The following is a 27,790-nucleotide window of genomic DNA, read 5'->3' as shown; positions in this document are numbered from 1 at the left end:
GAATTGTAATGACGTTATCACGCCACCCCCGGGGGCAGATTGGATGGAATTTAGGTCTGGGGGTGAAGTGGGACCCTCCCCGCCCTTAACCCTCCCTCGCTCCCTTCCTTCCCGACACCTCTTTTGTCCCGCTCTAACTGGGGTTTCCCTGGGAGTAGAGGGAATCGGTAACGGGCTCTCGGGTGGGTCGGGTACCCTCACCCCAGTAAGTATCCCCGGCAAAGATGCCAGTTCCCGACAGGGTCCTGCAGAGCTCCGGCTCTTCCGTCCCGTGACGGACAGGATTGGGCCCCCCTGCCGTGCGAACTCCACTCCTGCAACCCTCTGACCGCTCCCGGCCCACCATCTTTCAAACGAGCACTCCTTCGGGCAGCCGGAGGAGCACTCTCAAGCTAGCCCGCCGCCCGCCTCGGGGCTGGCCGTGGGCGAATAATAATAATAATTACGGTACTTCTTATTGTGTGCACTACGTGCCAAGCGCTGTTCTATATGCTGAGTTAGATACGAGTTCATCGGCTTGGTCAGAGTCCCTGTCCCACATGGGGCTCACGCTCTTAACTGCCACTTGTCGGCTGCGTGACTGTGGGCAAGTCACTTCACTTCTCCGGGCCTCAGTGACCTCATCTGCAAGCTGGGGATTAACTGTGAGCCTCACGTGGGACGACCCGATTACCCTGTATCTACCCCAGCGCTCAGAACGGTGCTCGGCAGGTACTAAGTGCTTAATAATAATGTCGGTATTTGTCAAGCGCTTACTAGGTGCATTGTTATTATAGAGAAGCAGCGTAGCTCAGTGGAAAGAGCCTGGGCTTCGGAGTCAGAGGTCACGGGTTCGATTCCCTGCTCTGCCCCTTGTCGGCTGTGTGACTGTGGGCGAGTCGCTTCACTTCTCTGGGCCTCAGTGACCTCATCTGTAAAATGAGGATTAACTGTGAGCCTCACGTGGGACAACCCGATCACCCTGTCTCTCCCCCAGCGCTTAGGACAGTGCTGTGCACATAGTAAGCGCTTAACAAATACCAACATTATTATTTTACAGATGAGGTAACTGAGGGCCGGAGAGATGAAGTGACTTTCCCAGGGTCACGCAACAGACGAGTGGGAGAGTGAGGATGAGAACCTGGGTCCTTCTGACTCCCAGGCCTGTACTCTATCCATTAAGCCATGCTGCTCGTCGGGGGAGAAAGGACTCCCTCCCCATCCCTCAGCTTCCCCGGCAAACGGCAGACGTGTCTTCTCTGCCCCCCGGAATGACCTGGGGGCCTCCCCCTTCCCCCCTGGAATGACCCGGGCTGTAGGCGGTCATTGCGGTTTTAGAACCCTGGATGGGTTTTTGATAGCGAAATGGCAAGTCATATTCACGCGCACATTTGGCGATACGTAGAAAGGGATTCCGATCCAAGACGCCTTTCCCTGCCCTCCGTTTCCCCCGATTTCCTCTGAGCCTTTCTGTCTGCTTTCCCGTAGGCAGCCTCTCACCCGCAGTCCTCTGGGCCTCCCCCTCCTCTTTGATGATGTCTCACCCCCTCCCAGTCCTTCCTTCCCTTGGGATCGTGGGAATCTGGGAGAGATCTGCCGCAGATCCCCACAGTCTTTTTCCTTCCTGCGGGGTCGGCGCCTCGTTCCCCTGGGCGGCGGGTTCGGGGGGTGCCTTGCCGCCGAACCCTGACGTGAAGAACCTTTTTCCCGTGACCGTCACATCCTTTGGTCGTTCCTGCCCTGCCAGGATCCCTCCTCAGAAACTTCCTTGCCAGAAGGCCCGAGGGGCGGCTTCTTCGGCTATCTAGGGCCCCCTTCCTGCCCACCCTAGACTCTAAGACGGTTGTGGGCGGGGAATGCGTCTACAAACTCTGTTAGACTGTACTCTTCCAAGCATTTAGTACAATGTTTTGCGCCCATTGAGAGCTCGATGAGTACCCTAGATGGATTGATTGATTCCTCCCGTTCCCAGTATTTCCTGTGAGGGTCTTGCACCTGGGGGTGACACCCAAGGACATCCTAGAAGTTAAGCCCATTGGCCCTCTTCCCTCGGGGAGGGGGTCCATTAGGAAAGAGAATCACCGTCAACCCCGCCCTCCCCGCCTAACAACCTCAAGTGTCTTCCTTGCCCTTTTTCCGAGCGTGGGGCTAGATTGAGTGACCTTCCCAGTATCCCGGGCCCCACATAACCCTCCCCTTTGCCCCCTTCCACCTCCTCCCACCTGCTCCCAACCCACCATAGCGTTGGAGAGCCGGGTAAGGATGGGGCTCCTGCCCGAGCCCACCCCCGTACGCCCCGGGCCACGGCCTCCGACCGCCGGTCCGGCCTTCTGGTCTCCAACAGCCTGGTTGTGCCGCGGTCCTCCCCCTCCCGACTCCCGGAATCCTCGGGGAAAACTCCCGAATCAGCCGGACTCCGGGAGGGCCGGTGCCGTCGTGAGCGCCAGAGCCCCACCCGCAGCTCCGGGTGGCTGTTCGACAGAAACCACCGGGGAAGATTCAGGGACAGGCGTAATTTCAGCTCGCGCAAACCCGCCTTCTCTTTTCTCTCTCACACAGCGAGCTCAACTCCAAGCTGCAGGATACACTGGAACAGATCGAGGTAAGACCGGCCGTGGCCGTCTCTCGATCCGTCCGTCCGCGCTGAGGGGGTTTTGGGTGCGGTTACGGCCGAGGGAGCGCGGCGGGACACCTTCAGAGGCCGCCCCGCGATGAGCGGGAAAGTCGCCCGCCGTCGTCGTTCAGAGCCGGAGCCGCGGGCGTGGAATTCTCGGAAGGCGGGTGGGTCGTTCTGGCGTAGTTAGCGGCATCGCCCCCCGTCTCCGGGACGGGGGTCCCGTGAGGTGGGGAGACCCGACGATTGACATTTCCAGAGAAAACCCGGATTTACCCGCCGTTCACGCTTCAGCATTTAGGAGGGTCAAATGGCTTTCCCCATCTGAATCTCTGCCATTTGAGTTCCCATAAAGGACAGTTCCTCGGGCAGGACGAACAAGTCCCTGCCTAGGAGTTCTTGCGGACTCTAGCTCCGGGTTTGGGTTTGAATTTGGATCGAAACGTTCATTCGTTCATTCAGTCGTATTTATCGAGCGCTTACTGTGCGCGAAGCACTGTACTAAGAGCTTGGGGGAGTTCAGTACAGTATATAGTACGTGCTCATTCTAGAGTGTCGTGGGGTACTGAGCTGCAGTCAAGAGAAGCACCGTGGCCTAGTGGCAAGAGCCCAGGCCTGGGAATCAGAGGATGTGGATTCTAATCCCAGCTCTGCCACTTGTCTGCTGTGTCACCTCGGGCAGGTCACTTAACTCCTCCGTGTCTCAGCGACCTCATCTGTCAAATGGGGATGAAGACCGTGAGCCCCATGTCTGCTGCGTCACCTTGGGCAGGCCACTTCACTTCTCTGTGCCTCAGTGACCTCATCTGTAAAATGGGGATCAACTGTGAGCCTCACGGGGGACAACCCGATGACCCTGTATCTACCCCGGCGCTTAGAACGGTGCTCTGCACATAGCAAGCGCTTAACAAATGCCAACATTATTATTACTTTTATTCTCACGTCACCCCAGCCCCGCAGCCCCTACGTACGTATTCCGTATCGATTTTAATGTCCGTCTCCCCGACTCGACTGTAAACTCCTTGGGAGCAGGGATCACTTCTACCCAGTCTGTACGTTTTGCCCACGGTAAGCGCTCGATCTAGACTTGTAAGTTCGTTTCGGGCAGGGAATGTGTCTGCCAACTCTTTGGCGGCATTGTTCTCTCCCAAGTCTTAGCGCAGTGCTCCACGTGGAGTAAGTGCTCAGTAAACACCATTGGTGACGATGTTGAATAAATAGCATCGACTGCTTGATGAGAAGCAGCGTGGCTCAGTGGAAAGAGCCTGGGCTTAGGAGTCAGAGGTCATGCGTTCGAGTCCCGGCTCTGCCACTTGTCTGCCGTGTGACCGTGGGCGAGTCGCTTCACTTCTCTGGGCCTCAGTGACCTCATCCGTAAAATGGGGATGAAGACTGGGAGCCTCACGTGGGACGACCTGACTACTCTGTATCTACCCCGGCGCTTAGAACAGTGCTCGGCACATAGCAAGCACTTACCAGCTACCGACATCGTCATCATCATTATCGTTAGAATTGTTATTATTAGAATTATCATTCACCCGCAGGAACAGCTGGACGTGGCCCTTTCCAAGATCTGCAAGAACTTCGACGTGGGTCACTACACCAAGGTGCAGCAGGCGTACCGGCTCCTCGGGAAGACCCAGGTGAGGGGCACGGTTTGGGCCCGTCCTGTGGCCCCACCCCCGGCCGGCCGCCTCCCCAGACGGGAGGAGCGGCGTGGCCTAGCGGATGGAGCCCGGGCCTGGGAGTCAGAGGTCGTGGGTTCTAATCCTGACTCCGCCACTTGTCTGCCGTGTGACCTCGGGCAAGTCACTTCACTTCTCTGGGCCTCAGTTATCTCATCCGTACAGTGGGGGTTGAGACTGTGAGCCCCACGTGGGCCGGAGGTCGTGTCCAGTCGGATTTGTTTGTACCCGCCCCGGCGTCTAGTCCGGTGCCCGGCCTAACAGATACCATCTTCATTATTATCATTGTTATTGTTCTCGTTGGGCAGCGGCTGGCGGGCAGATGGGCCCCCGGGCGGGTTCTCGGGCCGGGCCGGCTTGGACGCCCGTTTCCCGTCCCGGACGTTGACGTTCCGCTGGGCTTCGGCCGGTCGGTCGCTGGAGGTCGGCCGCGGTCGGGCGGGTTTTGTTTGCCCTGCGGCGGAGGGCCTGTTGACACGAAGATTAGTTTCTGTGGCCGGGAGCGGATGGAGTATTAATGCAAGTGACAGAAGGGAGCGGAGCGGCAATCCAGACCCGAGCTGCCCACACGGGCCATTCGGACAGAGGCCAAGGGGCGCGGGCCGCACCAGCAGGCGGCTGCCCGCGGGCCGGGGCTCCCTTCTCGGCCCTCTGCGGGTGGGCTCCGTCTCTCTTTGGCACCGGGCCTTTGGGTGGGAGAGGGGAGAAACCCCTTCCTCCCTGCCCTGGGCTTCCTCCCCCCCGGCCCCCAGGCCCTCCCGGGGCTCTTGGGGAAGACTGATCGTAGCCGTGATGGTATTTTTCGAACGCCCACCGTGTGCTAAACGCCGGACTTAGACCGCGAGCCCCGGGGATGCAGCGTGGCTCAGTGGATAGAGCACGGGCTTGGGAGTCAGAAGGTCAGGGGTTCTAATCCCGGCTCTGCTAGGTGGCCTCGGGCAAGTCACTTCACTTCTCCGGGCCTCAGTCACCTCATCTGTAAAATGGGAATTGAGACCGTGAGCCCCACGTGGGACGGGGACTGGGTCCAACCCGATTTGTTTGCATCCACCCCAGCGCTCAGTACGGTTCCTGGCACATAGTAAGCGCTTAACAGATACCCTAGTTGTTATTACGACGGACAAGAAATGTGTCCAACTCATCACAGCGCCGGGTACGAAGTAAACGCTTAACAAGTACCATTTAAAAAAAAAGCAGGGGGAGGGAGACGTCCGCTCCAGAGAGGCTCTGAGAATCAGTCAGCCGATCGATGGTATTTATTGAACGCTTACCGTGTGCGGAGCCCTGTGTCGAGAGTTTGGGAGAGTACTACAGAGTCAGTAGGGGCACACGCCGCCCACAAAGCGCTTCCAGTCTAGAGGGGGAGATAGACGTGACTATAAATAAAGAGATTATTATTAAGAGGCAGCGTGGCTCAGTGGAAAGAGCCCGGGCTTGGGAGTCAGAGGTCATGGGTTCTAATCCCCAGCTCCACCACTTGTCAGCTGTGTGACTTTGGGCAAGGCACTTCACTTCTCGGTGCCTCAGGGACCTCATCTGTAAAATGGGGACTAAGACTGGGAGCCCCACGTGGGGCAACCTGATCACCTTGTATCCCCGCAGTGCTCAGAACAGTGCTTTGCACGTAGTAAGCGCTTAACAGATACCATCAGTATCATTATGGTTAGGGATGCAAGTGCTGTGGGGCTCAGGGAGGGATGGGGGTCCAAGTGGGAAGGGAAGATTCATTCAATAGTATTTATTGAGCGCTTGCTATGTGCAGAGCAATAATAATGATAATAATGTTGGTATTTGTTAAGCGCTTACTGTGTGCAGAGCACTGTTCTAAGCGCTGGGGTAGACACAGGGGAATCAGGTCGTCCCACGTGGGGCTCACAGTCTTCATCCCCATTTTCCAGATGAGGTCACCGAGGCCCAGAGAAGCGAAGCGACTTGCCCACGGTCACCCAGCTGACGGGTGGCAGAGCCGGGGTTCGAACCCAGGACCTCTGACTCCAAAGCCCGCGCTCTTTCCACCGAGCCACGCTGCTTCTCTGAGCACCGTACTGAGCGCTTGGAATGTACAAATCGGTAACAGATAGAGACGGTCCCTGCCCTTGGACGGGCTCCCGGTCGAATCGGGGGAGACGGACAGACGAGAGCAATGGCAGTAATAGAATCAAGATCACCTACTACCGTTAGCAGATGTTTCGGTTGGAGTTACCCTTGGCTGAGTGATGGCGGGAGTGGGGAGGGGGAAGCGTAGGCGAGTCTGATTTCGTGAGTGGAGCCCTCGGGAGCACCACCGACCTGGGTTTCCCATGGGATGGCCGGGGTACAGACAGGCCGCACCCCTGCCGTTCCCATTTCCTCTCCCCACTTGGAGATTGATTTGCCCTGGCGTGATAGCGGAATTGCTTAACGAGCACCCGCTCTGTACCGAGCACCGTGCTAAGTGCCGACGTAGAGGCAGGATGATCGGGAGTGCGTCGTCCCCACCTTGCCGGTCCCACGGGGGTCGCCGGCAAGGGGTCCCGCCGAGGTGTCGGGCCCGGGGTCCCCCGGCGCGACCGACGAGCGACTCCCCTCGTGGCTTCCTCCCCGCAGACCTCCATGGACCAGCTGCACATGCACTTCACGCAGGCCGTCCACAACACCGTGTTCCAGGTGGTCCTCGGCTACGTGGAGCTGTGCGCGGGAAACTCGGACACCAGGTTCCAGAAGCTGCAGTACAAGGATCTGTGCACGGTACGTGCGCCGGCCCGGCGAACGGGCCCCCGCGGGCCTTGCCGACCGCCCCGCGGCATCCCGGGCGCGTCGGGGGCGCTCGGTTAAAAGCCTGTACGTTGGTCTGTTTAGAAGCGGCACCCGCTCTACCAAGCGTCGAAGTACAGGACCGAAAAAAGCCACCTGTTCCCCGCCCTCAAGGAGCTTCTGCTCGCGTCTTAGTGACTGTCCCCGAGTTCTCCCCTCTACCGAGAAGCAGCGTGGCTCAGTGGAGAGAGCCCGGGCTTTGGAGTCCAGAGGTCATGGGTTCGTAATCCCGGCTCCGCCACTCGTCAGCCGGGCGACCGTGGGCAAGTCACTTCACTTCGCTGGGCCTCAGTTCCCTCGTCTGTAAAATGGGGATGAAGACTGTGAGCCCCACGTGGGACGGCCTGATTCCCCTGCGTCTACCCCAGCGCTGAGAACAGTGCTCTGCGCATAGTAAGCGCTTAACAAATACCAACATCATTATTATTATTATTATTACCGAACCGCATCTGGGTTGCCCCGTGAGCAGAGTGGGCTGCACCTCTCCATACGAAACCTCTGCCGCCCGGATCATTTTTCTGCGAAGGTGCTCAGGCCGTGTTTCCCCGCTCCTCAGGAACCTCCCGTGGTTGCCCGCCCACCTCTGCACCGCAACGAAATTCCTCACCGTTGGCTTTAAAGCGCTGAATCACCCTGCCCCCCTCCTAACCTCACCCTCGCTACTCGCCCGCTACGACGCAGCCTGCACGCTCGGCTCCTCTAACGCCGATCTTCTCCCTTGTCCCTCCATCCCCGTCTACCTCGCACTGCCCTCTCGCCCACGTCCCGCCTCTGGCCCGGAATGCCCTCCCTCCTCATATCCGACAGATGATTACCCTCGGCCCCCTTCGAAGCCTTCTCGAAGGCGCGTCTCCACCGAGAGGCCTTCCCTGACTAAGGCCTCTCTTCCTTTTCTTCAGCGCCCTTCTGCGTCGCTCTAACACGCTCCCTTTATTCGTCCCCTCTTCCAGCCCGAAGCCCTTATGTCCGTATCGGTAATGTATTTATATTAATATCTGTTTCCCTCTCCAGACTGTAAGCTCCTTGTGGGCAGGGAATCTTGTTATATTATGTTGTTGTCTCCCAAGTGTGCTCTGCACACGGTAAGCGGCTCAGTACAACTGACTGACTCTCTCGAAGGCGGGCGCTCGTTTCCCGCATAATCGTAGTAACTGTGGAATCCGGTCAGCGCTCACTTTGTGTTTCCCTCTCCCGTCACCGGCTCGCGGCGATAGCTGAAAACCTCGAAAAAGGCGGATGGTTTTATCCGGTCGCTGTAGCCGGGCTGCGAGGTCACACGTCTGCCGTAACGACGGATGGGTTAAAGAGCCGGGCCCCGGACATCTTAACCCCCGTCCGGCGCCCGCTCGCTCCTCGGGCCTTGTCTCCGACCGGGTTTCAGGGGTTTGGCGGTTCCGGGATTCAATTCCAGTGTTTCGCCGTGGATTCGGCAGGTGGTCGCGAGCCTTTGCCGACTTCCAGGTGTTGGCGACGGTGAACTTTTCCAATTCGATGTGCGGAGCGAGTGAGGTGTGTCGTTTCTGGATCAGTCTCTGAACGCGGGCTTCGGTTCAAGGCGAATAGCGGTCTGTTTCCGGGTGACTGTCCTGGAAGTGTAGAGCCTGCAAAACCGGAACTGGAAGCGGCCGGTGTGAGCTCGTTGTGGGCAGGAATGCGTCTTTTTGTTTCCATGTTGTACTCTCCCGAGCGTTTAGTACGGTACTTTGCGCACAGTAAGTGCTCGATAAATACGACGGAGTGAATGAATAAGAAGCAGACTTTAGGTCCCACTGCCGTAGGGGGCCCGGATCAGGGGTGGTCTGTATTTTTTTTGTTCGTTTCTTTGTTTTTTTGCGGTGGGTTTAATGGTGTTTATGAGCGCTTACAATGTGCCGAGGACCGACCCGAGTGCTGCGGTACCTCCAAGCGAGTATCCGTGGAATAATAACTGTAGTAATTGTGGTATCTGTCAAGCGCTCACTGTGCGCCAGGCACTGTACTAAACGCCGATGTGGATACAGGCAAATCGGGTTGGACCCAGTCCCGGTCCCACGTTGGGCTCACAGTCTCAATCCCCATTTTACAGCCATTTTACAGATGAGGGAACGGACGCCCAGAGAGGTGAAGTGACTCGCCCGAGGCCGTACAGCAAAGTGGCGGAGCTGGGGTTGGAACCTAGGTTGGGAAGCGGCGTCGCTCGGTGGAAAGAGCCCGGGCTTTGGAGTCAGAGGTCGTGGGTACGAATCCCGGCCCCTGCCACTTGTCAGCCGTTAGTACCGGTGGGCAAGTCACTTCACTTCTCTGGGCCTCAGTTCCCTCATCTGTAAAATGGAGTTGAAGACTGTGAGCCTCACGTGGGACAGCCTGATTACCCTGTATCTCCCCCAGCACTTAGAACAGTGCCGTGCACATAGTAGGCGCTTAACAAATACCAACAACAACAACAAAAACACCCTAGGTCCTTCTGACTCCCATTCCGGGCTGTATCCACTCTGCCGTGCTGCTTCCCACGTGGGGCTCACTATCTTCACCCCCATCTGACAGATGAGGTAACTGAGGCCCAGAGAAGTGAAGCGACTCGCCCGAGGTCACACAGCAGACAAGTGGCGGAGCCGGGATTAAGATCCAGGTTCTCTGGGACTCGTTTCTCTAGGACTTGTGCCGGAGGTGGCCACTTCTCCCTGTCACCCACGGAGAACCCTTGCCACGTCGAAGGGGAGCTGCGATGGTTGCAAGTCATCAGTGGACAGCGTCAGTTTTGTACTGTACTCTCCTAAGCGCTTAGTTCGGTGCTTTGTACATAATAAGCGCTCAATGAATGCGATTGAATGAATGAATAAACCGCCCTCCCTTCCGGGTCGCCCGTTAACTTGGGCCTGTACCCCCTGAGCACTTTCATTCAATCATATTTATAAAGCGCTTACTATGTGCGGAGCACTGTACTGACCACTCGGAGTGTACAGTTGGGCAACAGATAGAGACAACCCCTGCCCAACAACGGAGTCAGAGGTCATGGGTTCTAATCCCGGCTCTGCCACCTGTCAGCCGTGTGATCTTGGGCAAGTCACTTCACTCCTCTGGGCCTCAGTTATCTCATCTGTAAAATGGGGATGAAGACTGTAAGCCCCGCCTGGGACAACCTGATCACCTTGTATCCCCCAGCGCCTAGAACAGTGCTCTGCACATAGTAAGCGCTTAACAAACGCCATTATCATTATTATTATTATTATAAAGGCTCCTTGGCCTCTCTCCAGCTCCACAGCACTTAAGTCCATATCTTTAAACTCTGCAATTTGCCCTTTCATTAACTTATTTTAATGTCTGTCTCCCACTCGAGACTGTAAGCTCCTTGTGGGCAGGGAGTCTGTCGGCTGGCTCTTTCGTATTGTACTTTCCTAAGGGCTCAGTACAGTGCCCTGCGCACAGTAAGCGCTCGGTAAGTACCATCACTGACGGTTCAATCACGGAGCCGAGGGAGTGGGTGGGAGACCTGCTTGTCCTTCTACTTAGAATCGCACCCTTTATCCCCTCCTCCGTCAGTCCCACGGCTCTCACGTACATACTCGTACTTTATATCTATTAATGTGTTGCTCTTCCTCTAGATTGCAAGCGCGTGTGGGCAGGAAACATGCCTACAGACTCTGTTATATTGTACTCTAATAATAGTAGTAATGTTGGTATTTGTTAGGCGCCTGCTATGTGCCGAGCACTGTTCTAAGTGCTGGGGTAGACACAGGGGAATCAGGATGTAGCTCTGCACATGGTAAGCACTCAATAAATATGATTGATTGAAAATAGAATCAGTTGGTCCATCCGTGGGATTTACTGAGTACGCATGGAGGCGGAGTAATAATAACGTTGGTATTTGTTAATCGCTTACTATGTGCCGAGCACCGTTCTAAGCGCTGGGGTAGGCACAGGGGAATCAGGTTGTCCCAAGTGGGGCTCACGGTCTTCATCCCCATTTTCCAGATGAGGTAACTGAGGCCCAGAGAAGTGAAGTGACTCGCCCACAGCTGACAAGTGGCAGAGCCGGGATTCGAACTCGTGACCTCTGACTCCCAAGCCCGGGCTCTTTCCACTGAGCCACGCTGCTTCTCTGTACTAAGCGTTAGATTGAAGATAAGGATTTGCCAGCGGTCATCACCAGAATGATGATAATATTGGGGGTATTTTTCCAGTGCTTATTTTCAGTGCCTGCCCCTCGGTTGCTCGTTCAAGATGGTAATAACGTGCTTCAGCCCTCTGCGCGTTCCCGCACCCTCCCCCTACATCCCCCCCGCCGCCCAGCTCTCTCATTCCCACCCCCCCGCACCGTGGATGATTTCCAGGTGGCAGCGTCTGTCATTCCGGGCCCTCGAGCTCACTGCTGACACTAGAATTCTGTAAGCGCACGGGTGATCAGAGCGATGGTGGTATTTATTGAATGCGGTCCCGAGCCCCAAGGCGGTACAGCAGAAGCCGGGCCGTTCTCCCGGCCCCTGGGGATATCCCGCTGTGGCACCAGAATAGATTCTGCGGCGCCTGGCCCGCTCCAGCCCATCTGAGGGCCCAGCACCAGAAACTGGGGAAAACGCAAGGCCCAAACAGATTAAAAGCGGGATATTTTTTGTGTGTGTGAAGAGGGAGGCCGGAGTAGGTGCTGGGAGAGGGCCATGGGGCCGTCAGGATTTGGTGGACAGAGGAATTTATGGGTCCATTGAGAGAGATGAGTCAAAGCAAATGCCAAGGGTCCGGGCTTGTGAGACGGAGGGTGGTGCCGTTTTCTACAGTTTTCTACAAAGGCAGCGGGGAGAACGGATTTGGATGAGTAGATGAGGAGTTCCGTTTTAGAGATGTTTAGTTTGAGTTGGCGGGGGGACATCCAGGTAGAATGTGTCTGTTCATTTCTATACCGTACTCTCCCAAGTGCTTAATACAGCGCTCTGCACCCAGTAAACGTTAAATAAATATGATTGAGATGAATGATGAGGTAGAGATGTGTCACTGCATTACGGTCTCTCCTGGACTAGGCCCAGCTCCTCGCGAGGGGCAGACTAGCGTTATGCGATACGAGGTTGTGACTGAACTACGCTGTCAGTCAAGAAGGGAAACCACACATGCAAGTGAGAGGTTTAACAACTCGCCTTTTTGGCTCACGCAGATTACACTAAGCATGCTCCTATCCACGCAAGGCTGTAGACGGTCACCCGTGCGGAAGACGAAAGAAATAAATAAAAAGGAAAAAGGGGAAAAAAAAAAACCCGGAGAAGAAACGAAAACGATCTAAGGATTCTGACCGGGAGCCAGCCGGGCACCCACGGCCTACCCTTTGTTAAAAAGAGTTACGGATTCGGAAAAAAAGGCACTTAGGTGATCCTGACTGGGAACACAAATGGGCTTCCCACGGCCCACCCCTGGCTTCTACAGCAGGTGCAAACGCTAAGCCTGGTCACGCCTGGCTTCCCCAGATGTCCTTCATCCGGGGGGGGTCTGCGTTCCGTCCCCGGCGATCACAGCCAGGACGACGCCCCCCCGACACTCCAGGGAAGGAATGAGCCTTCGGTTTCCGCGGCCATTCCGCAGCGCCTTAGTGAGGGTTCTGACCCCCTTTCTGAGCAGACCTCCGGCGTGAATCATCACTGAGTCATAGTCGGCCAGGGCCGTCATCCTGATGCGGCGTCGGGCCCGCAAGAGCCCGGCCCGCAAGCCAGCAGCCCCGAGCAACCACAGGACTTCTTTACGAGCTCTGGCTCGGGTCCTGCCCTCTAGGCCTACTGGGACGGTCGGGCCTTAGCCTGACTGCTGACAGGGAAATTGGGACCAGAGACCCTTCCCAGATGCCTGAAGGCAGCGGGGAATGCGAGACTTTAGAGAAGGAGAGAGATGTCTGTTGCGGAATCACCCCTGTAGAGATGGTAGTTGAAGCCATAGGAGCAAATGAGTTCTCCAAGAGAACCGGTGTAGATGGAGAAGAGAAAGGCACCCGGAACTGAAGTTTGAGGATTCCCACGGTTAGGGAGAGGGAAGGAGGAGCCCGTGAAACAGGCGAGGAGGAGCGGCCGGACGAGAAAAGAGGAGGACCCGGGACGAGGACAGGGTCGGTGAACGAGGTTAGATAATTGTTTCCGGGAGATGGGAGTGGTTGACAGTGTCAGAGGCAGCCGAGAGGTCGAGGAGGATTAGGATTTTAGTAGAGGCGGTTGGATTGGGCAAGAAGAAGTTCACTGGTGACTCTGAGGCAGTTTCTGAGGAGCCGAGGGGGTGGGAAGCCGGAACGGAGGGGGTCAAGGAGAGAGGAGAAGTGGAGACAGCGGGTGGAGATGACTCAATCGAGGAGTTCGGAGAGGAGGTAGGAGGGAGATTCATTCGATCGTATTTATTGAGCGCTTACTATGTGCAGAGCACTGTACTCACATTCCCTCCCACAACGAGCTTACAGTCTAGATGGGGGGAGACAGATAGTAATATAAATCAATGAATTACAGATATGTACATGAAGTGCTGGTGGGGCTGGGAGGGTGTCGCAGAAGGGAGTGGGAGAAGAGGAAAGGGGGGCTTAGGCAAGGCCTCCTGGAGGAGATGGGCCTTCGATAAGGCTTCAAAGAGGGGGAGAGTAATTGTCGGAGTTGAGGAGGGAGGGAGGAGGCGAGGGGTCGTCGGCGAGATAGGCGAGACGGAGGCACAGTGAGAAGGTTAGCGCCGGGGAGCAAAAGTGTGTGGGTTGGGTTGTAGAAGGAGAGAAGTGAGGTAAGGTAGGAAGGGGCAAGGTGACGGACTGCTTTAAAGCCAATGGTGAGGAATTTTTGTTTGATGCGGAGGTGGATGGGCAACGGTTGGAGTTTTTCGAAGAGCGGAGGTGACACGTCTTGAACGTTTTTTTTAGCAAAATGGTCCGGGGCGGCAGAGTGAAGTATGCATTGGGGTGGGAAGAGGCGGGAGGCTGGGAGGTCAGCGAGGAGGCCGATAGAGGCCGATACAGTCATCCGAGAGGGTTGGGATGAGCGTGTGGACGCGGTAGCAGTTTGGATGGAGAGGAAAGGGCGGATTTTAGCGATGTTGGGACGGTGGGACTGAAAGGATTTAGTGATGGATTGAATATGTGGGTTGAGTGAGAGAGGGGGGTCAAGGATAATGCCAACGACGGGCAGGATGGCGGGGCGGTCTGTAGTGTTGGGAAAGTCAGGGGGGAGGGCAGGGTTTGGGGTGGGAAGATGAGGAGTTCTGGAGGGGGCACCCAGATGGAACTATAATGACTGGAGGGAGCCAAGAAATCAAAGGAGCCTTTTTGTAGGATGGGGTGGCGGAGTGAGGGACAGCGGGCGATGGGAAGGCACGGCTCCGAGCGGCCGGTGGAGGAGAGCCGGGAACGACCGCAGATGTTTCTCCCTTCATTTTTCCTGGATTCCAGCTGGGCGAGGATCCGGGCCAGAAGTCCTCTAGAGGAAAACGCTTTTCTTCCCAATTTAATGTGTATTTGGGGTAATCATCTTATTACTCAAACGATCTTGTCAGGACCAAATTAATATTTCCATTAGGGCTTTGTTTCCCGGTCTGAGTTTGTGCGCTGTAATGTGCTAAGTTCCTGCATTAAACCTCAACTGCCCTGTCCGACTGTTTTCCTCCGGGAGGCTTCGGTCGGTGGTATTTGTGAAGCGTTCACTAGGTGCAGAGCGCTATACTAAGCACTTCAGTAACAGGTCACTGGCGTCCTTGATATTGCAGATGCGTTTTCCGTTCCGAGTCGGCACTCTTCCTTTTGAGTGTTTATTTCCTGTTCCACAGAGCTTTGGTCTCTCAGAATTTCTCCATGTAACTGGGGGCTGGCCCGGTTAGCCTCCGGATGGGTGGATCTGCTCCTAGAGGTTCCTTCGCTGAACTCCGTCCTCCCGCCGTCCTCAGGGCTGCAATCAATCGAGGGGATTTATTGAGAACTTAGTGTGTGCGGAGTACTGCGCTGAGACTGTCAGCCCGTCAGAGGGCTATCTGTTACTGATTTGTCCATTCCAAGCGCTTAGTACAGTGCTCTGCACATAGTAAGCACTCAATAAATGCTATTGAATGAACGAATGAAAGTATGGTACAGTAGAGTTGGTGGACCCAATACCTGCCGTCAAGGAGTTTACAGTCGACCGCGTGCAGAGCACCGTACCGAGCGCTTGGGAGAGTACGGAACAGTGGGTTTGATGATGATGATGATGATAATGGTACTCGTTGAGCGCTTACCGTGTGCCGAACACTGAGTGCTGGAGTAGATGCAAGTTAATCAGGTTGGACACAGTCCTTGTCCCACGTGGGGCTCGCACTCTTATTCCCCATTTTACAGATGAGGTACCCGAGGCCCAGGAAAGTGAAGTGACTTGCCCAAGGTCACCCAACAGACATATGGCGGAGCCGGGATTAGAACCCAGGTCATTCTAACTCCCAGACCCATGCTCTGTCCACTCAACCACTTGGCAATAATTAATAATAATGATACTGATGATGATGGCATTTGTTACAGCGCCCGGGACTGTATTAAGCGCTGGGATGGAGACAAGCAAATCGGGATGGACACAGTCTCTGTCCCACGTCGGGCTCACGGTCTCAATCCCAGTTTTACAGATGAGGCCCAGGGAAGTGAAGTAACTTGCTGAAGGTCACACAGTAGACCAGTGATGGAGCAGGAACTAGAATCCACAACTTTCTGACCCCCAAGCCCGTGCTCTATGCACAGTGCCATGACCCAGTCCCTGCCCTCAGGGGGTTTATAGACTACCCTGTTTGGAGCACTGTACTGAGCATTCAGGAGAGTGCAGTACAGTGGAGCTGGGTGGGTGGGGTGAATGTCACGTACTTAAAAGGTAGAGGTTCATGTGCAAGGTCAGTGCAGAAGGGAGAGGGAGAGGGGGAAATGAGGGTTTAATTGGGGAAAGCCTCTTGGAGGAGATGGGATTTTAATAAGGCTTCGAATGGGAGGACGAGTGGTGGTCTGTCAGAGTATAAAAGGGGAAGGATGTGGGAAAGGGGATGATGGCGAGACGGACGAAACTGAGGTCCGTCAGTTCTTCCTCTTCCTCCTCCTTCCCCCATTCGTTGTTCAGCGTCGTTTATTGAGCGCATTACTGTGGGCGGAATACTCTACTGAGCGCTTGGAAGTCCAATTCGGCAACTAAATAGAGAACAATTCCCTACCCAACAACGGGCTCACAGTCTAAAAGACTCCTTCTGCCCCCCACCTGGCAGCCTTGTCTCGGCCTGACCTGGGGCTCCGGGCCTTCATCGCATCACTAAAATCTGCCCCTTCCCGCTCCATCCAAATAGCTACTACCCTAATTTAAGCACTTATCCCATCCCACCTTGACTTCTGCATCAGCCTCCTCCCTTACCTTCCTGCCTCTTCTCTCTCCCCGCTCCAGTCCACAGTTCACACTGCTGCCGGGATCATTTTTTCTTAAAAAAACAAACCAACCATTCAGTCTGTAACTTTCCACTCCTAAAGAACCTCCGTCGCCCCTCTGCCTCTGCAACAAACAAACTCCTTGCCATCGGCTATAAGGCCCTCAGTCAACCCCCCACCACATCTTACCTCTCCGATTTCCCACAACTCCGTCCGCACTCGCACTCCTCTAACGCCAGCCGATTCACCGTACCTCAACTGCCGAGCACCGTTCTAAGCGCCGGGGTAGATACAAGATAATCATGTCAGACACAGTGCCTGCCCCACATGGGGCTCACAGTCTTAATCCTCGTTTTACAGATGAGGTAACTGAGGCACAGAGAAGTGAAGCGACTTGCCCAAGGTCACCCAGCAGACAAGTGGCAGAACTGGGATTAGCAACCAGGTCCTTCCGACTCCCAGGCCCGGACTCTATCCATTAGGCCATGCTGCTTCTCCGGGTGTGACGGGGGAACGGTGTGGCAGAATGGGGGAGGCCAAAGCAGGGGAGGGGTGGTGGACAGCCGGTGCAGCCGAGGGCGGAGGTTCAGGCGGGGTCGGCTGCGGCCAGAGGCCGGGGGTGGGCGGGGAAGGAGCCGTCCGCCAGCGGAGCCGTGTCACCGTCCTGGTCTTGGGTCGCAGGGGCACGGGTATGCGGGCGGGCGGACTTAGAAATTGCCATTTTCCCGAGGTCGGAGGGGAAGGCCGAGTCCCGGGTCAAGCAACGGTTCTCTCCCTCTGCAGCACGTCACGCCCGACAGCTACATTCCCTGTCTCACCGACCTCTGCAAAGCACTATGGGAAGTGATGCTCAGCTATTACAGGACCATGGAGTGGCATGAAGACCAGCGCCGCCACGAGGAGGAGGAGGAGGCGGAGGAGGCCGGCGCAGTCAGCGGTGGGCAGAGGCTCAGCTCGCGTTTCCCCACGGGAGGGGCCCGGGTCGCGGCCCGGCTCCCCACCCGCCGTTCCGGCTTCCCCGTTGGCTCCGCTGGCCCGGCAGGCTTGGGCTAGGGGCCGGGCGGGCGGCGGGAGGGAGCTGGGCATCCACCGGGGCTGGAAAAGAGGCCCCGCTGGCTTCGTGAGAGATCTCTGTTGAATGGGGAGCGGGTTGGGTGTCTTGGGGTTTGGCCAAGGAGTCACGGGGACGGGGAAGGCCCGTTCTGGGCTTGACGGAGCGGCATTTTGGGTGAAACAAATTTCTGTCCTGTTTCTGCTTTACGTCGTGTCCGTTTTGACACTCTTCCCGTGGCTTCTTTCATGGCCCCAGTCACTCGGTCACTGTGGCATTTACTGAGCACCTGCTGCCATCACTGAACCGAGTAACTGCTGTGTGCCGAGCACTGTACTGAGCACTCGGGGATAACGATAGAGCTCGGAGATCCGGTGTCTGCCTTGCAGGAGCTAATGGTCTAATGGCAACAGCTCTGTGGTGGTTAGTCTTTCCCTGCTGCCTGGTGTTATTAGCCAACCCAGCTTCTCTTCAGCTTCTGACTGTGAACTCATTGTGGGCAGGCATTGTGTCTGTCTGTTGTATTAGTGTACTCTCCCAAGTGCTTAGTACAGTGCTTTGCACACAGTAAGTACTCAATAAATATGAATGAATGCTGGGCCTGGGTACCCGGGGTTCCAGCCTGCCGATGGCACCTCCCTGCCAAAGCCCGGGATTGTGCATATCTGGCCAGGTGAGAGGGAGCGGGCGACCCGTCCCGACACTCCGGAACCGGCCGATCCGGGATCGGGGAGGGGGCGGGACCGGGCCGCGCCGGGGGTCTGAGGTAGATGTTCAGCTCCGGCACACCTCTTCCCCACCAGGTTCGGAAGGCGGTCACGTGGCGGGAGGCGAAGAGACCAGCTTTGACCGCGGCTACGTGAAGAAGAAACTGGAACACGGCCTCACGCGCATCTGGCAGGTGGGTTTGTGGGCCCAGAGCGGGAATTGGCGCGGTTGGCCAGAGCGTGGGGGGTGGCGGGGAGCTGGAGCCCAGAGCTACCTCAGCTGCCCACCGTGAGACCTGGGAGCTTTTCATACCGGGCCGGGAAGCCCCCAGGATCTGACCTGTGACTTCTGCTTAGCACCTGGCGGCGCCCCAAACTGGAACAGCGGTCCCCTGCATCTCACCCTCCCGCCCACCTTCCGCCCACAGCTCTCCCCCGGCCACTCAGACTTGACCGGGGATCTCTGGCGTCCTCCCGAAACCGGGTCTCTGACTGACCTGGCTTCCGGCGGCCCAGACGCCGCCCTCGGGCCCAGTGTTCCCTTTGAATGTCCGTGCTTTCCAGGACGTGCAGCTGAAAGTGAAGACTTACCTGCTCGGGACGGACATGTCCATGTTCAAGTACGACGACTTCATCTTCGTCCTCGACATCATCAGCAGGTTAGCGCGGCCGCGCGAGGCCTGGGCCCGGGGACTCGGGGCTGCCCGCTTCGGCCGCAGGGGAGCGGGGCGTCCGGGAGCGAATGGGTCGCATGCCGGGAGCCAGCTGTGTCACCTCAGCGGGGTCTCGTGACATGGAGCGAGTTGGAGAGTCAGACTGGATGCGACCCGAGTAACGAGGGAAACTGAGGGGAGCCTGGATGTGTGTGCGCGCGCACGCGCGTGCACGCACACGTGTGTCTTTACGTGCGTGCCCCCTTGCGATCCCCGACCCCTCCGTTCGGGGACTGGATCCACTTTCAGGCGCCACCGCTCAAGCAGGCGTCCAGAGGAGAGCGGGGAATCGGATTAAGGGGCTGTAAATTGGATCTCTGATGAAGGGTAATGGGATTGGGGCCGTGCAGCCCAGAGAGCGGAGAGGCGGGGCGGAGACTGAGTCTCCCACGCCGGCAAGTCCCGTTTCCGGGAGGAAAGGCGGCCGCGGTTCCCCCGCGGAGGGCTGTCGGTCCCGTCTGGGAGCGGCGATGCCGCAGGCTCCCCGAAGATGCTGGGAACGCTCCCTTTCCGAAGGCTTTCGGGCCGGGGCGAGCTCCAGAAGGGAGTGGATGTCCCGGGAACCTGGCAGGTGAGACCATCACAGCAGCCAACATCCCAAGCAGAGAATTGGGCCGCCCACTCTCCCCGTCATCCCCGAGGTCATCCGAGCCCCAAAGCCGGCGGTACCGATTCAGTCTTCCCCTGATGCGAGGGCCCTCTCTGTGGCCAGGCAGCGCGTAATAAGGGCACAGTCGAGGAACAGGTGAATGCCCTGCCCAAACGCCCGTCCGTCGGGGTGGCCAACGTTGGCGGGGACGGTCAGGCGCACGTGCTTGCCTCTGGCCCCGGAGCAACTTTTGCAGCACAGGTTTCCCATACTAAGGGATATGTGCTGGGGCAACCCTGGGGTCGGGGGCTCACCGAAAGCCTAAAACTTCATCCGCTGGTCCCACTTCCCTCTCAGCGGGGGTTCTCGCCTGGGCGGTCCGAGCTCGGAGACTCTCTTGGGGTTTTCTTCATCTTGGCCTGGGACCCGTCCCGCCCTACGCCCCTCCGGAGGGTGGCCCCCGGCCCCGACCGAGCCCGGGGTGGGGTCTGCCCTGGCCTCTTCGCACCCGGGGCCGGCGGAGGGAGGAGGCCTGGGCTTCGTCCCGTGAAGTTCAGGGTTGAGGTGAAGGCCCGGTGGGCCCCGAACTACCCGCGTCCATACAGGCTGATGCAGGTCGGGGAGGACTTCTGCGGAAGCAAGTCGGAGGTTTTGCAGGAATCCATCCGGAAGCAGAGCATCAACTACTTCAAGAATTACCACAGGTGAGGTGTCCCGGCACCGGTCCTCAGTGGGTTTATGTGCGTGGGAGGAAGGAGAGGTTGTGGCTCCCGGCTCTCGCGCTCTCTCGTGCTCCCCCTCTTCTCCCTCCGTGACCCAAGAGTGAGCGAGCAGTTCATCTCCTGCCAGAATTGAGGCCCAGGAGGAATTGAGGCTCGGGGCAGAGAGCGTGGGGCTGGGCGAAGCCGGGGGGCTCCGAATCATTCATTCATTCAATAGTATTTATCGAGCGCTTACTGTGTGCAGAGCACTGTACTAAGCGCTTGGAAGGTACAAATCGGTAACAGGTAGAGGCAGTCCCTGCCCTTTGACGGGCTCACGGGCTAATCGGGGGAGACGGACGGACGAGAACGATGGCGATAAATGAGTCGAGTCCCAGCTCTAGTCCCGGCCCGCTGGGTGACCTTGGGCCTCAGTTTCCTCATCTGAGAAAAGGGGCTAACAGTCCACGCCTCCCTCTCCCTACCAGCGATGTGCGAGTGCTCCGGGGAAACGGTAAGCAGCACGGCCGGTGGACGGAGCAAGGGCCTGGGTGGGACTCAGAAAACCCGAGTTCTAATCCTGACTCTGCCACTTGTCTCTGCTGTTTGACCTTGGTCAGATCACTTCTCTGTGCCTCAGTTACCTCATCTGTAAAATGGGGATTAAAAACACTGTGAGCCCCACGTGGGACAACCTGATCACCTTGTATCCCCCAGCGCTTAGAACAGTGCTTTGCACACATAGTAAGCGCTTAACAAATACCGCAGTTTTATTTTGAGACATACTTATCGAGTGCTTACTGTGTGCAAAGCCCTCTACTGAGCACTTGGAAGAGTACAATACAACAACAAATGGGCACATTCCCTGCCCACAATAAGCTCACAGTCTAGAGGATAGGAAGATATCTGTTTTACACGTGAGGGAACTGAGGTCTAGAGAAGTGACCTGCCCGAGGTCTCACAGCAGGCGGGTGGTCAAGTCCGGATTAGAACCCGGATCCTGTGACTCCAAGGTCCGCGCTCTTTCCCTTCGGCCACGCTGCCTTTATCGATCGATTCCTGGATCAGCCTGGAAAGCTCCGGTTGGGTATTCCAGCTTGTCCTGCCCTCCTGGCCTGTAACTGAGAGAGCGCGGATGATTTAGAAAATGGAAATTACCGTTCCTCCCCCCCGGCCCTTGCCCTGTCCGCCCCGGCCCCTGTAAATACGATCGAATGAATGAACGTAGCCTAGGCGAGCCCCGAGGGGCGTAGCCCATCCATCCTGGGATTGACGTTTGCCCCGCAGAACCCGTCTGGACGAGTTGAGGATGTTCCTTGTGAACGAGGCCTGGGAGCTCTGCCCTGTCAAGTCCAGCTTCAGCATCTTGCAGCTCCACGTAAGTGTTTCCCGGGGCCGGCTCGTGCGGCCCCCCTCACCGGCTGCCTCTGCCTGCGTTTGCCGCTGCCTCCGGCCTCGCAGAACGGGCAGGTCAGCGCTGTCGTAGTGCGGCGCGACCCTGCAGCGAGGCGGCCACGATGCCCCGGGGCCACGGAGTTGCCCTCTGCTCTGCCCTCCCACAGTCCCACGCTGAGCCCCCGCCCACCCAACCGTTTCCGTGTGGCTCCGGAACTGCCGAGAGGGCAGCCGGGGACCCGTGGCTCCGGGGGATAACCCTGGGGAACGGGGCCGCCGGTTTACCGTGTGTTCCGGACCTCGGCACCCAGTCACAGAGCAAGGACCGGCAGTCGCCGCCGGCCCCCGGAGTGGTCCGGAACAGCTCTGCCATCGGGTCCCTTGGCGTTTGTGGAGGAGGCCAACCTGGCCGTCTCAAAGCGGCCAACTGACCGCCGGGAATCAGCATCCCATTTAGGGGTATTCCTGTCAGAGTAATCGCCTCTTTGGAAGCGGGCTCTGAGGCGGTCGCTGTGGCCCGTCGGCAGCAGCTCGGCGAACGACCGGATGCGGCCTGGTCCCCGCCCGCTCAGAGCCGACATCGACGGCACAGACACCGCCGATGCGGGGAGTGGAAATCGGGAGGAATTAGCGGGGTGACATTTCGGAGCCAGACAGGGAGTTCCAAACTCCCGAGAGAGAGGAACGGTTAATGTACTTTTCTCGGAACCTCATGGCAGTGAATTTGAGAAAATCAAATTAGTTGAAATTGAAACACGGTGGCACCCGCATCTGCAGATTTTTCACTCTGTGAAATCGGGTGAATTTAGTATCATTCTGCCTGGAAAGATGGTTTTCTTTAAACATGGTGACTTTATAGTGAAAGTCATATATATTTTAAACCCGTGTCCTCAGATGACTATCCGAAACGTTCACTCGGGCGTATTGTCGTGCTTTAAGCCGAATAGTAAATCGCTCAGGTAAATAGGTACGGGTCTTCGTGGCCAAAGGCCAGTGGGTTTGGTGTCCGGCTGTGGGGCGGGGGCCCTCGGGGCAGGCTGGGGAGGGTGGGCGCGTTCCTCCCGAGGGCGGACGAGCGGTGGGGAGAAAACGCCTCTGGGCCGGGCCTGGGCTGGAGCAGCGGCTTGGGAGCGCGGGCGGTCGAGGCTGCGCTGTCACCCACGCTGTCTCCGGGAAGTTTCTTCCTGCTCTCCGGGAAGGGCCGTGTCCGCAGGTGGCCTCCACCCTTGCTCCCGAGGAGCACGATCCCCTGGGACCTCGGTTCCGTTATCCCCTAGAAGCCCGGGATCGGCTCCCTCCTTTTTGGACTCCCAGGTGTTCGGGGATACCGGTCCCAGTTCCGGCCCCACCTTGGGCTCGGAAAGCCCGTGAAGGCCGGGTCGGCAATCGAGCCACCACCCGAGGGCTCAGGAGCTTCTGTCTGACCGACCGTCCGTCTGTCTGCGTGGATCCGCAGGAGTTTAAGTTCCTGGAGCAGCCCCGGTCCCCGTCGGTCTCCCCCAGCCGGCAGCCGGCCGCCCCGCTCCGCACGCCGGGGGCCTTGTTCGGGGCCGGAGGGAACCCGTTTGAAATCCAGGCCAACAACAAGGACGAGGAGACGGAAGATGTTTTGGCTTCCAATGGGGTAGGTGCTTGTTCCGTGGTGGTTCCGGCGTCGGGCTCGACCGGGAGGGCGTGCGGAACCGGCCCCCGACGGGCACGTCCTGCGATGGATCGGCCGCGGCGGCCTTCTGCACGGCTCTGGGGTCGAGGTGGATGCGCTCTCTGCTGAGTTGCCGTGTGGGAGTGGGTCTCTGGGCCCTTTTCCTCAGCAGGTCGTGATCGGGGAATCAACTCTCTGGTGGGAAAGGAAGGGGCCCGAGGCTCACAAGACCCTCAGTGCCTGATTTTCCATTTCTTTTCTTGAAAGTGAAGTCAGCCCCTTGCTTTCGAGCCCAGGACCCTTTCATTCATTCATTCATTCATTCATTGGATCGTATTTATTGAGCGTTACTGTGTGCGGAGCCCTTGGAAGAGTGTGATACAAAATCAGACACGTTGTCTGCCCACAACGAGCTCGCGGTCTAAACGGGGAGAGAGACATTAATATAAGTAAATAAATTCAAGATATGTCCATAAGTGCTGTGGGGCTGGGAGCTGGGTGAATGAAGGGAGCCAGTCAGGGTGATGCAGAGGGAGAGGGAGAAGAGGAAAGGAGCTCAGGACTGTCTTTGTAGAATGACTGGTGTTCAATAATAATAGTAATAATAATAATAATAATGATGTTGGTATTTGTTAAGCGCTTACTATGTACAGAGCACTGTTCTAAGCTGTGGGGGAGACACAGGGTAATCAGGTTGTCCCACGTGAGGCTCACAGTCTTCACCCCCGTTTTACAGATGAGGTCACTGAGGCACAGAGAAGTGAAGCGACTCGCCCACAGTCACACAGCTGACAAGTGGCAGAGTCGGCATTCGAACCCCTGACCTCCGACTCCCAAGCCCGGGCTCTTTCCACTGAGCCACGCTGCGGTGTTTGGGGTGTGGGGGTCGGTTACCACTTGATCAGAGGCTCCTCGAGGGCAGGGTTCATGCTTTCTGTTTCAGTGTGAGGCATTCGATAAATGCAATTATCGTTATTAATAATAGTAATGATCATAATGATTGTGGTATTTGTTAAGTGCTTACTACGTGCCAGGCACCGTACTAAGCACCGGGGTGGCGGATACCAGCTAATCAGGTTGTCTGCATGGGGCTCACGGTCTTAAACCCCATTTTAAAGCTGTGGTGACTGAGGCCAAGAGAAGTGAAGTGACTTAGCCGAGGTCACACAGCAGTCAAGGGCAGAGCCAGGATTAGAACCCAGGTCCTCCTGACTCACAAGCCCCTACATCATCCACCAGGCCATGCTGCTCCTCTTACTGACTGGTTGTTGGGACTCTTCCCGGTGCTCGGTTCATGGCTTTCAGCGGGCACCCAGTAGACACCGTGGGTCAGTGGCTGGCAGTAGGTCATGTGCATCGCCGGCGCATTTTCATAATAATGTTAGTATTTGTCAAGCACTTACTATGTGCGGAGCACTGTTCTAAGCGCTGGGGTATACAGGGTAATCGGGTCGTCCCACAGGAGGCTCGCAGACTCAATCCCCATTTTACAGATGAGGTAACCGAGGCACAGAGAAGTGAAGTGACTCGCCCGCAGTCACCCAGCTGCCAAGTGGCAGAGCCGGGATTCGAACCCATGACCCCCGACTTCCAAGCCCGGTCAGCCTGCGGACCTTGCTCTCTAGGGTTCATTTCAGGCCGAGGAGCCCTTTGTGCTCTCGGAGTTCTAGTTCACCATTTGAGTCTCACTGCCTGCGCCCTCAGGGTAGTATCTGTGGAGTTTTGTCGAGCACTTACTACGGGCCGAGAACTGTATTCAATCAGTCAGTCAATCAGGGGTATCTCTTGAGCACTTACTGTGTGCGGAACACCGTACTTAGTGGGGAGAGTACAACGTGACAGAGTTGGGAAATCCTTCCCCTGCCCACACGGGTGATAAGTGCTGAGGGAGATACAAGAGGCTCTGTACTAAGCGCTGGGGGAGACTTGGGTCAGACATGGCCTCTGCACACCTGGGCCTCCCGGTCCTGGAAACGGAGGAAGAGAGGCACCGTGGACCTGTGGCTCAGTGGGAAGAGCCTGGGCTTCGGAGTCAGGGGTCATGGGCTCGACTCCCAGCTCTGCCACTTGTCAGCTGGGTGACTGTGGGCGAGTCACTTCACCTCTCTGGGCCTCAGTGACCTCATCTGGAAAATGGGGATTAACTGTGAGCCTCACGTGGGACGACCCGATGACCCTGTATCTACCCCAGCGCTTAGAACGGTGCTCTGCACATAGTAAGCGCTTAACAAATACCGACATTATTGTTGTCATTGATTCAGCTCACTTCCGTCACCTTGGCAATGGAGTTTAGGCGGCTTTTCCCTGGTTTTGGTCAATCCGTTCAGTCACCAGGGAGGGATTTTCCCCTCTGAGCGTGTCTTGAGAGCCACCGATCCTCACCGTAGGAGAGCTCTCAAGTCGCCATAAGAATCGTAATAATCATTATCGCAGCTTTTATTCAGCGCTTACTGTGCCCTTAGCCTAGTGTAGAGGCGGGATCATCAGGTCCGACACACTCCGTGGCCAACACGGGGCTCAAGGTCTGGGATGGGGGACGAAGTTGGACTCCCCATTTTACAGATGAAGTTACTGAGGCCCAGAGAGGTCCAGTGACTCGACCGAGGTCTCCCGGCCGATGAGGGGCAGAGCTGAGATTGGAACCCAGGTCTTCGGACTCTCGGCGCTCGGTTCGGTAGATCCCGCTGCCTCTCATTTTTAATTCTGAATCGTTGCCTGGATAGAAGGCGTCGGGACCTTTTCCTGGCACTGCGGGCTAGCTGAATGAAGAGCACATTAATTCTCATTGTGATTATCGTTATTATCAGTTGGAGCTGAAGGCTTCAAAGAAAGAGCGTGATTTTTCATTGTCCGCGTGACGGGCAGGGGAAATTTCCACCAGCGGCGTGTCGAGGCCACGGCCTAGGAGGGGGTTGACCCGGGCGGGTCTGGGCGGTTTCTTCCTGGCTCAGGGAGAGCAGATCTGGAGCAGGGGATGGAGCAGGGTCCCTGGGAAGGCCTGTTTCTCCAGTCGAGCGCACCGGGGTTCTCTAAGCTCCGCCCTGGGGCTGGTCTGCCCGTTACCACCCTCGGGTCCCAGGAGGAGGGCCCGGGAGCGGCTTCCTCCGACGTGGGAGAGATTTCAGGGGGATCCAAGGAAGAACTTCCCAAGGATTCCCCCTGAGGAAAGTTAGCATCTCTGGCCCCGGAGAGCTTATCGGTTTGGATCCCCGTCTGTCCGGGGTGATGGGGTGTCTCGCCTGTGGGGAGGCTGGGGACTGGACCGAGGGGGCTCGAGGCCCCTTGCGGCTCCACGGGTCTCGGCTCCCTCGTCCGTGGCCGTGGGTGGGGAGCGTTCTCATCAGGGTTGGGTAGCAAAGTGATCCCAGGCAGGCTCTTGGGAGTGGTCACCCCCGCCAGCCACAGGGCTTGCTCTCCCCACCCACTCCTCCTGGCATCTGGACGGCCAAGACTCCGGATGGTGCGATCCCATTGAGCAGGACCAGAGACGGGAAGAGGCCAAGCAGCCTGGTACCCCGTGGGTGGCCCGCCGTGGTTCTCGGCCCCCTTTTTTAAATAAAATTGGTATTTGTTAAGTGCTTACCACGTGCCAGGCACCGTCCTAACCGCTGGGGTCGACAGAAGCTAATCGGGTTGGACAAAGTCCCTGTCCCGCGTGGGGCTCACAGTCATCATCCCCATTTTACAGATGAAGTCACTAAGGCCCAGAGAAGTGAAGTGACTCGCCCAAGTAGACATATGGCAGAGCCGGGATTAGAACCCGGGTCCTTCTGACTCCCAGACCCACGCTCTAGCCCCTAGGCTACACCGCTTCTTCTGTGCGGGATTATCCGTGGGAGCCTGGTCGTCCGTGGCTCCGATGATCATCGAATGCCCCACCTCGTTCAATGGCCCCTGCCCTCGAGGAGCTTACAGCCCGAGGAGAATGAGCGTGGACCCCCAAAATTCACTGGTTTGGAGAGGAGCGGCATAGAGGGCGAGGAGAGTCACGGGTGGGAGCGACAAAAACCAGTAAATGAGTAGATGCCAGCAGAGGCAGGCCAGGCCGCTGGGCTAAATCCGCCCTCAGCCCCTCTCTAGATGGTTGGGTCCCCATTCCCTCCTCTGCCTGACCCCCTAGTCCTACACCCCCCCCCATGTAATAATAATAATAATAATAATAATAATGTTGGTATTTGTTAAGCGCATACTATGTGCCGAGCACTGTTCTAAGCGCTGGGGTAGATACAGGGTAATCAGATTGTCCCACGTGAGGCTCACAGTCTTAATCCCCATTTTACAGATGAGGGAACTGAGGCACCAAGAAGTGAAGTGACTTGCCCAAAGTCACACAGCTGACAGGTGGTGGAGCTGGGACTAGAACCCGTGACCCCTGACTCCTAAACCCGTGCTCTTTCCACTGAGCCCCGCTGCTTCTCAGTGTATGTACATATGTATATACATTGTACATATGTGTGTACGTATGTACATGCGTGCATACATGCACTTAGTGGTCCCCTGGGGACAGGACGGCCGGGGAGTGGTCAGCGGCCTGGGGGACCCAGGCGCATTTTGGGGAAGGAGAGAGAGGAAGCCACCCTACGT

General features: G+C 57.1%; 1 protein-coding gene across 2 annotated transcripts in view; it reads left to right on the top strand.

Annotated features, from left to right (window-relative positions):
- The window catches only part of VPS50 (VPS50 subunit of EARP/GARPII complex), a 93,397-nt gene that overhangs the window by 31,913 nt on the left and 33,694 nt on the right, over positions 1-27,790 (top strand). Inside the window, exons 10-18 of one of the 2 annotated variants that reach the window (XM_029070414.2) lie at positions 2,539-2,581; positions 4,138-4,236; positions 6,865-7,005; positions 17,192-17,345; positions 18,263-18,360; positions 18,731-18,825; positions 20,074-20,172; positions 21,457-21,547; positions 23,021-23,188. In XM_029070414.2, coding sequence (XP_028926247.1) covers positions 2,539-2,581; positions 4,138-4,236; positions 6,865-7,005; positions 17,192-17,345; positions 18,263-18,360; positions 18,731-18,825; positions 20,074-20,172; positions 21,457-21,547; positions 23,021-23,188 — 988 coding nt within the window. The remainder of the gene's footprint in view (positions 1-2,538; positions 2,582-4,137; positions 4,237-6,864; positions 7,006-17,191; positions 17,346-18,262; positions 18,361-18,730; positions 18,826-20,073; positions 20,173-21,456; positions 21,548-23,020; positions 23,189-27,790) is intronic. The other variant, XM_029070416.2, reaches the window with a different exon arrangement.

The sequence above is a fragment of the Ornithorhynchus anatinus genome, chromosome 8, assembly GCF_004115215.2.
Source record: "Ornithorhynchus anatinus isolate Pmale09 chromosome 8, mOrnAna1.pri.v4, whole genome shotgun sequence".
Lineage (NCBI taxonomy): Eukaryota > Metazoa > Chordata > Mammalia > Monotremata > Ornithorhynchidae > Ornithorhynchus > Ornithorhynchus anatinus.
The sequence above is the reverse complement of the archived record's forward strand: the minus strand, read 5'-3'. Positions and strand labels throughout refer to the sequence as shown.